Source organism: Taurulus bubalis, assembly GCF_910589615.1.
Source record: "Taurulus bubalis genome assembly, chromosome: 14".
In the NCBI taxonomy this organism is placed as follows: domain Eukaryota; kingdom Metazoa; phylum Chordata; class Actinopteri; order Perciformes; family Cottidae; genus Taurulus; species Taurulus bubalis.
In genome coordinates, this window is record NC_136602.1 from 9417459 (window position 1) to 9427345 (window position 9887).

The 9887-nt window shown below is 41.4% G+C and overlaps 1 protein-coding gene across 1 annotated transcript; it reads right to left on the bottom strand.

Annotated features, from left to right (window-relative positions):
• Positions 1-1433: 1433 nt before the first annotated feature.
• ubac2 (UBA domain containing 2) lies at positions 1434-6952 on the bottom strand (the record flags this gene model as incomplete). Its single annotated transcript, XM_079229977.1, has 10 exons — positions 1434-1541; positions 1771-1917; positions 3125-3267; positions 3844-3952; positions 4271-4318; positions 4425-4548; positions 5044-5150; positions 5494-5613; positions 6341-6465; positions 6922-6952. The coding sequence occupies 10 exons, from the start codon at positions 6950-6952 to the stop codon at positions 1434-1436; spliced, it is 1062 nt and encodes a 353-aa protein (XP_079086103.1).
• Between the last annotated feature and the right edge of the window lie 2935 nt (positions 6953-9887).

Sequence of the window (9887 nt, forward strand, 5' to 3'; positions counted from 1 at the left end):
CATCAGAAAGTTGTCCAGACAACAACTCCCTCATCACACCCATATACTATTATGCCACTCTAAAAAAAAAAAATACACACACATGACTGACTCATCTGAGTGGTCATATATTATCAATATTATTATGCACAAAATATAAAACTAGCATCTGTCTTTGACATCAATACATAGTGGCTGCAATGTTACTTCTCTTGCACAAAATCTTTGCACGTTTATATACACAACGTAGTTTCTATGCAGTGCATAGTCTCCATACATTTTCTCTTTGTCATGATATTGCATATTAAATACCATCTGTCTTTTAAGACTTGTTGGCAGAGAGAAAGACTCAAACTCGATTCAGACAGAATAAATAAAACCTTGAGGAGTGAGTGCATGAAAAGATGACCGTCGGGGCTGTGAAACATAACCTCTTCCTCGAAGGAATACTGTGCATGTGTGTGCGGACACTCGTGTCTGTAAATGTGATTATCATCTACAGAAGAAGTCGCCTCATAGATCCTGAGATAGCCGTCTGTCAGCAACGATGTACTTGTACTGCTTACAAGCAGGCAAACCGCTTTGAGGGTCGAGCTCTGCTACATGTACGTAGCACTGCCAACATAGAGAAATAACTGTGTATTCAAATCATGGTAAAGTAGGTGATATTGTTCATGGGTTCTTTATTCATGAATTCTGAAGCTGTAATCCTCGGCACCTCCTCGTGGGGTTCAAACAAAACGTCTAGCAGGTGCTGCATTAAGAGCAGATGGCCTGAAATCCTAAATGAGACGTTGTTTACTTCATCCAAATGGGATGAAAACATGACAATGTTCTCTGATCCATAGTCACAAAAACCTTGTGCACCTTGTTCTTTGTGTTTTTCCGCGTCTTACTCATCGCCTCTCACCAGTCATCACGGTATAAGATGCTGGTCACACAGTGGATGTAGGAAGCAGAGCGGCAGTGGCTTATGAAAAGCTAGGACTGGAAGTCGGTTTCTCTGTGGAGAAGGTGGGTTGGATCTCAGCTGACTGAAAGAAATAACCCACTTTATATTCCCTCCACTGCACTAAAGACTCCCGTTTGCTTTCTGCATATTTTTCATCGGGAACCTCGCCCCCGGAGTTAGAGGTCTAACTCGTCTGCCTTGAGCAATGGCGCATGTTTCACACGGCGACGGCCATCAGAAAGCTATGACGCAAATGTCTTCCGCTTTGTGCTTCACACCTCCTCAATAATCAGCCTGCTACCGAGCTCGGTTCAGGTTGAGTCAGCCTGACAACTGCCTCAGCGAGCAGGGACACAGACTTCAGACTATCTGTATAAAATTGTCCATCATTCACGGTCTTTCATTCTCTTCGTTTTTCTTTTTTGCTCCTCTGCTTTGGTTGCTTCTCTCCCTATTTTCTCTCTCGGTCCACATTCGTTTTTCGTTTTTGCTCTTTTCTACATCAGTGTTGCAAGAGGAAGTTAGTTGCCATGTTGATGTCATTGTTTGAAGCTCTAAGGGCCTCAAGGGCATCAGTCCTGGAAAAGCCCATTTCCACTAACAGAGCAACCTGAGAGGGAGGAAAAAAGCATCAGCTAAGACAGCAGCATTATTAGTGCACAAAGTAAGGAATAGGAGGGACAGAGAATAGCAGTATGTCTATCTAAGAAGATGTTCATGCAGGTCACAAAATATGTAAAAGAATGGCCAGAAATAAAACCAATACAACCAGTGACATTTTTTTGCAACGGACAAATAATGAAATAAATGTATCCAGAAACACACAAGCGAACACTCACTTGCTCTTCTACGACAGGAGAGTTGTCCAATAGAGGGGAGTCTGTGGACGGCTGCGTCGGAGCCTGGGGACGGGGCTGCACCGGGGGGCGGTTCGGTCCTCTTTGTCTCAAGGAGGGGAAAAACCTGGTCCACTGTAACAACCCAGACTACACACACAAACAAACAGAGAGGCATAAATAAGTACTAGAATGGGGAATAAAAGGGATTTAAGTGGCTTTGAACGTGGCATGGTTGTTGGTGCCAGACGGGCTGGTCTGAGTATTTCAAAAACTGCTGATCTACTGGGATTTTCAGGCACAACCATCTCTAGGGGTTTACAGAGAATGGCCCGAAAAAGAAAAAATATCCAGTGAGCGGCAGTTGTGTGGACGAAAGTGCCTTGTTGATGTCAGAGGTCAGAGGAGAAGGGGCAGAGTGGTCCGACACGATAGGAAGGCAACAGTTGCTCACATAACCACTCATTACAACTAAGGTATGCACAATACCATCTCTGAACGCACAACACGTGGAGCCTTGAAGCAGATGGGTTACAGCAGCAGAAGACCACACCGGATGCCACTCCTGTCAGCTTAGAACAGGAAACTGAGGCTACAATTGGCACAGGCTCACCAAAATTGGACAATAGAAGATTGGAAAAACGTCGACATTCAGATGCTCGGGTCAGAATTTGGCGTAAACAACATGAAAGCATGGATCCATCCTGCCTTGTATTAACAATTCAGGCTGCTGGTGGTGGTGTAATGGTGTGGGGGATATTTTCTTGGCACACTTTGGGCCCCTGAGTACAAATTGAGCATTGTTGCTGACCATGTCCATCCTATATGACCACAGTGTACCCATCTTCTGATGGCTACTTCCAGCACGAGAATGCACCGGGTCACAAAGCTCAAATCATCTCAAACTGGTTTCCTGAACATGACAATGAGTTCACTGTACTGGAATGGCTTCCACAGTCACCAGATCTCAATCCAAGAATAGAGCATCTTTGGGATGTGGTGGAACAGGAGATTCGCATCATGGATGTGCAGCCGACAAATCTGCAGCAACAGCGTGATGCTATCATGTCAATATGGACCAAAATCTCTGAGGAATGTTTCCAACACCTTGTTGAATCTATGCTACGAAGAATTAAGGCACTTCTGAAGGCAAAAGGGGGTTCAACCCGGCACTAGTAAGGTGTACCTAATAAAGTGACCAGTGAGTAGAAGTATATATCAGAATCAGCTTTATTGGCCATGTGTGTTTACACATACATGGAATTTGACTCTGGTTTCAAATATATAAATACGCATATACATACTCAATCTATCTATATATATTCTGTGTTTATCTGTGCAACATGTATCCAGCTACCTGTGGCTGTTGTCGGTTGCTCCTCATGGACTCGTTGTATTGGGCCAGCAGCAGCTGCTGGTCGAGTATGTCCATCCTTTGTTGCCTCTGGATGTCCAGAGTGGCACCCATACCCAGGGGCGTCTCACTGCTCGGTTGGGAGCCTAGATGACCACAGATGTTAACAACATGAGAATAGGCATACACACTGTGTAAAAGATGTGTACATTAATCATCAAAGTGTAACATTTGGTGGTGAAGACACATTCTGTTTCTAAAAAGGATTCCTCCACAGTTGCTGGAAGGTTTCATGATAAGCATCTGCTGCTTGTGAATAGCATTAATTTTACTTCACAATGATGTCAAATATTTTGGACATAGCAATGACAAGCAGGGTTGTTTTTTTTCTTGCAATTGTCAATTAATATCTTTTTTGCTAATAAATGGCATCTATCAAAATTAGGAACATGAGTTGTACTTTAGCCTAATTGTAAGTATAGCAAACCTTAGTTTTTACTTTTCTTTAAATGAAGAAGAATGAACAGCATACATTTAACAATTTAGCATGTGTTAATATCTTTTTCATTAAAAGCACTGTTCAAATTCCTAAACTGTACAAATGTTATTACTCCTCAAATAGACGGAGATGAACAACAACTCCATGTCAGGCCCAGCAACACTGGTCACTGTGCAAAGGCTTTGCAGAGGATTTGCATGTGATTACTAGCGGTTGGACTCACTTTTGAAGATTGGCTCCAGAATATAGCGCCCAATAAAAGACACCCAGGCAGGAACAAAGAGGAGCTTCTGTAACCAGAGAACATTGTAGTGGTACAGTCCACCTGAGATCTGAAAGACAACAAATATGTTTTTTTAGTACTAAAGTCACTAGCCAAATCTGTATTAAGAAATATTACAATTAATAAAATTACTTATGTAAAAAGATACTTAAACAACGGACAGAACATTAACACCAAACTCTGCATCTTTGCAGCACCTTTAAGCCTCTTTAAGCTCATTATTTGATTATCTGGCCCACATGTGTCCCCAGTCCGACTTCAACACACAACCCATGTACCTACTGGTCATAAATCACATATTGCAGTTCTAAATAGCACGACACTTACTAAATACACAGTAAATAACAAGAATAATTTGCTTACTCACCAGTCCACTGAGTGCAAGGAGCCACATGAAGGGACTAGAAGTCAATAGCTGCACCACAGAAGGAGAGAGGAAGACAGAAACAATCCGGATCAGACTAGTTGGAAAGTGAGTGAAAGAGGAAGCGAAATAGATAAACATTCCCACATGGGCTTACCTGCAGGCCTACTATGTAGACCAGAGACTTGTTGGTGATGTTGATTTGTCCCAGGACCTGGGTGACTGGCACACTGGGGATCAACCGGTAGAAAGGCACAAACAGAGAGAAGACTGGAGCGAGCCTATGAGAGGAGAAAGGGAAAGTCAAGAGGATGGGGATGACAGCAAAAGATACATTATTTCAGGCAATCTGGGAAAGACAATGTTAGGCTTTTGGAACTATTTACTTTATTATCTTTTTGTTTGTCGAGCCATTTGTATGTCCTCATTTTGTAGAGTTGGTTTATATGCTGCTGTCACAGTCCACCACAATCTAAACACCGTATACATTTTAGTATACAGTTGTTAGATTGTGGCGTAATGCAGGCAGGGGATTAAGAAATACAAAACTGGATACTGCCAAGGTTAAATTGAGATATATGGAGGTGAAAAATGTTCCACTAAAGTGACATATGGTTTAAACATCATAAACTAAATGCCAGGCTATTCATATTTTAATTGGAGGATCCTCAGCGTCCATGAAAGTGACAAAAAGCTGATCTATTTTCACAAATGCAGCACGTGCATTACTGACATTTAGCATGAACTGTGGCTACTGAAGTGACCAAGCTACTCACAGTCCTGCAGGCAGTTCCTCCACCTCATAGTCAAACAGAAACTGGAAAGCCTGGGCCAGCAGGAAGTCCATCAGCGCAGAGAGACACCAAGTGCCCAACAAGAAGGACTAGAATTAAGATGAGCGCCACATATGGTAATTAGAACAACACACAACAAAAACAAAATCACTGTCAAATGAGAACTGCTCTGTGCCAGATGAGAATGTGGAGTTGCTACACGGGAAAAGCTCATATTGATTCTGATTGATGATGATGTGTATAATCCTGTTACAAAAGATCTTACGGTTTGATTGTGTTCATTAAAGTAGCTGGAGTGTTAAATGTCAATTCATCAGATTAAACTCATCCATTTTAGATTTTGTAAGAATCTAGTTAAACTAAAAACATCAGCAAGTTTATTACATTTGTATAGATATATGTATTCATCTGTCAATGGTTTTTGGTACTTACGGCAAACTTCCTGGTGCCAAACCTCCGTTCAAAGATCCGGAAGTTGTAAATGAGCAGGCTGCTACAGAAGGCGTCCTTCACGTCTAGACAGATCAGCCTGCCACACAACAAACTCCACACCTACAGCACAAGGTAGAGCAAAGTTATACACACATACATACACATTATGATTTGGTGTAATTGACAAATAACACCGCGAATCAATCTCACAATATCAGACCCACCAAGACAATTATGTTAAATGTAAACTTGGTAGCTTTTTCCAGAGCATTCAACTGCATCATGTGACCAAAAAATGTAACTTCAATCATGTGAGAAACGGTGGTTGTATCTGGAGGTGAGAGTGCAATCCCTGTTCCTGATCAAAGATGTGTTTTGGCAGCAGATGGGAATGGGCTTATCCTGTCTCCAGCCATATACTCTCTTCTGGTCCATGACTTTTAACCCCTTCCTCATCGATGCTGAGACCAGTTAGTGAGGCAATCACAAACAGCTGGTGTTGTCTGTTTTCTTGTGTTGCATCAGTCTCCTGTCTAGGGTCCATGCAGTCTCACAGATGTTGTTACTGTTGTGTGAACTCCAACAACAATAATTCACAGATTTTTTTTCTGCAACTGTGGGATCTAAATTCCTTGAATCTCTCTGTTTTAAAACCATGTTTATTTTCTGAAATATTATGCAGGGGTCTGCACCAAAGTGAGTCTTGGCTGCTATTCTCTCCTGGGAAAAACAATGAGTGTCTAAAACAAGAGTAATCTGGACACACTGGGTGTTGGTCATTAGTCCCTCACCATTGTGTCTCACTGACAGACAGACAGACAGACAGACAGACACTGGAGACACATACCTGGTGCTGCTGTGCGACAGCCTGCAGGTTGTACACAAACAGCTCTTGGTACTGTGGCAGCAGGGTGAGCATCACGGTCAGCCCGCTGAGAACCAGCAGGAGGCCTTTGGACAGGGGAGCCTTGTCTGTACACACACACACAAACACACACACACACACACACACACACACACACACACACACACACACACACACACACACATTGGCCGTCTTCAGGGAGTAGCTTTGCATGTATTACGGTTTATTAGGCAAACGTTGTGTTGATGGAAGAGCGAGAAGTAGCTAGCTAATATGTATACGGGGTGGCAGGGCAGATACAGTGACGTTAATATGAATTTATCTGGCTATTTAGCAATTCAGAAGGTGCCCCTTTTAAACAAATTTCGATTATTTTCAACGATGACACCTTAACTGAAGCAACCAGCTTACGTGGAATATAACAACCCAAATATTTGGCTGTTAATTACCCAAACGCAGCTGTAGGTTTAGCCTCGGGTAAATGAATGACAGCGCAATGCTGACGTCGGTCGGCTAGCTAATGTTGGCTGTGTAACCGTTGTAGCTGGTTACGGGATACTTACACAGGCCCCGAGACCCGGTGGTGGTGAACATGGTGTCTAGATGAGTCAACAGAATCCAGACGAAGATCGTTTTATCACAAGAAAAGAAAAAACTGACACTAAAACACCAAAATAAAGTTGGAGAACGGATCCATGCTGTGAAAGAGACGGGGGGGGGGGGATCTGCTACAGAAGCTCGAGAAGCCCAAAAAGGGTTACTTCGCAGTCCGCTGATGTTTGACTAAAACTGTCCAGTTAAGGGCGCTGTTGCTCCGTGTTGACGATGAGACGATGCTCCCCATTTCTTTTTAATATATATATATATATATATATATATATATATATATATATATATATATATATATATATATATATATATATATATATATATATATATATATATATATGCTACTGTAAATAGCCATATTCTAATCTAAACAACACATTTCCATAAAGGTCTTAAATGAATAATTTAATGTAATTGATTTCGGTGATCAATTGCTTAAGGAAGGCAACTAAATAATAAAACGATGTCCATTTCATTTTTCTAATTAATTGTTGTAAATAAAGTATTAAAAGAGATGAAATTAAAACGAAAATTGCTAATGTCTATAGATAAGAAGGTAGAACTTCTACTAATACTAGTAATAATAATAACCATAATAATAACACTAATGATGATGATAATAATAATAATAATAATGCATAAGCAAAGGAGCAAAAAACTACCTAAAAATCTATAAAAAACTAAATTCACAGTAAAATAATAAAACATAACACATTCTCTATCTCTGCCCTTCTTGAGGAAAAGTTGTCAATTTTTTGGTTTGTATCCATATGTTTGTATGCATTATTTTTAATCACTTTGGATAAAAGTGTTTTCTAAATGAATTTGCTTCTACTTCTACTACTACTAATACTACTACTACATTGTCAGTAATAATGCTAATTATATTTTCAAAGCAAAGCAGAGACCAAAACAAGCAAGCAGATTCAATTATTTGAAGCAAACAAAATGTAAACTGTCTTTTTTTAATGACATATCACGGCCCTGGTGCACCCAGAGCACTGAGAACAGGGCTATCTCCATCTGTAGACTTTGTGACCACTAAGAGGTCCGTACCCAGGTTGAGAACAATGAGATCTGACACCTGCAGCACCCTGTGTCTTGCTCACAGGCATTTCAGCAGGGATGCTGTAGCCGGCTGATCCTCTTGTGAAGGGCAGTCACCTTACCCACAATGCCATCCTGCTGTTATCTGATCCATCTCAGACAGGGTATTCCCAAGCCTTGAAGCACTGGTCTCATAATGTTTGTCATCAATGACCATTTGCTCAGTATGTAATATGTGTGTATGGGTTAGGTATGCAGAGAAGCAGCAGACAGGGAGTGTTTCATGTCTTGAAGCCATGTGGTCAGCTTTCTGACAGAGCGGTAACAGTGTTAATTATCCTTGGGGCCTTGAGCAGGATGTGGCTGCACCAAGTTCATATTAATGGATTTTTCTTATGGTCCTCTTGGTCTTATGCACAATGTCATATCTCGTCAAGGTCCAGACTTCCTTTGACTGCTTTGTCTTACACTACAGCCTGCCAGATTGTCTTCACATCAAACCGTGTGTATACCTTCATGGCGAGCTGTGATTGCTCCTGAGCCAATTGATTGAATGCTTATGTTACATCCAAGTGCATTTGAAAAGATACGGCGAACAGCTGTCTAATAGTGTTGCCTTTCCCCATCATCCACAGATGCAGTATGCATGTTAGCTCCCATTGGTTAGTTCCCACCCATTAGGTCTATTTGGCTGCTTGTGGTCAGATGTGACTGCAAAGCAGAGCTCAGGAACAGCTTGCTAATTGTGTTTCAGACCTTCTCTGTCACTGATGTAGGAGTGAGGTCTAAAAAGGTTGCTTTGCCCCTGTTCTCAATCAAAGATAATCAGATTAAACAGCGCAGAGATGTGCAAATGTGTGTATGTGAGTGTGTGTGTGTGTGTGCTTACCAATAAAGAGAGTCCAGATTTGGAGACAGCCTTGACTCCTGCTGTTTGCTTTGTTCATTAAGAGGAGATGAGCAGATGGTTTGCTGGTCTGTTGTGCAGTACACACATACGAGCACACACACACACACACACACACGCAGAAGCACACACCCGTGCAAATACACATACACACATGCATGCGTGGCCCTGTCACCTTAGCTTTATCCTCCATTTATCTTTTCCATTACACATCTCTCGGCAGGACAATGCTACTCGGTGAATTGTGAGGGACGCGTGTGTGTTTGTGTGTGTGTGTGCGTGGATGTGTGCGTGGATGTGTGTGTGTGTGTGTGTGTGTGTGTGTGTGTGTGTGTGTGTGTGTGAGAGATACAAGGGAGCCTGAATGAGTCGAGCGGGGCTGAATGAAGTCACAAACCTTTTTAGTGAAGACAGCCTGTGAGGTGGTCATCTGAAATGCTGATGACTCATTCATACATTCATTTATGTGAATCATTGCTATTCACTTGTCAGCTACTCTGTATTCATGAAGAATTGCTTGCAACTGAGGCATTGTTTTAGTCCTGGATCCCAGCTTATCTGCCCGTGCCCAGGAAACGGCACGCTGCACACTTACACAAGGTTGCATGAGCAAAATCTGGTCTACTTCAAGGATTTTTTTGACACAACAAATGGCTTCAGAACAAAGTGAAATATTACTTTAGTAAGCTTGAGGAAATCCTGAGTGTGTACGAAGAGGAATTTGTCTGCTTCAAATATTTAAAAAAAACAATCAATGTTCAACAGCATTTGTGATCCTCGACCCTTTATATAATTTATCACATATTCATTCATCCGCCGTCTGAATCAGTGGAGGAACACTTGGTGTAGTTTTGCATGTCTCCAGCCACTTTGAAATATCTTTAGTATACTACTATATATATATATATATATATATATATATATATATATATATATATATATATATATATATATATATATATATAC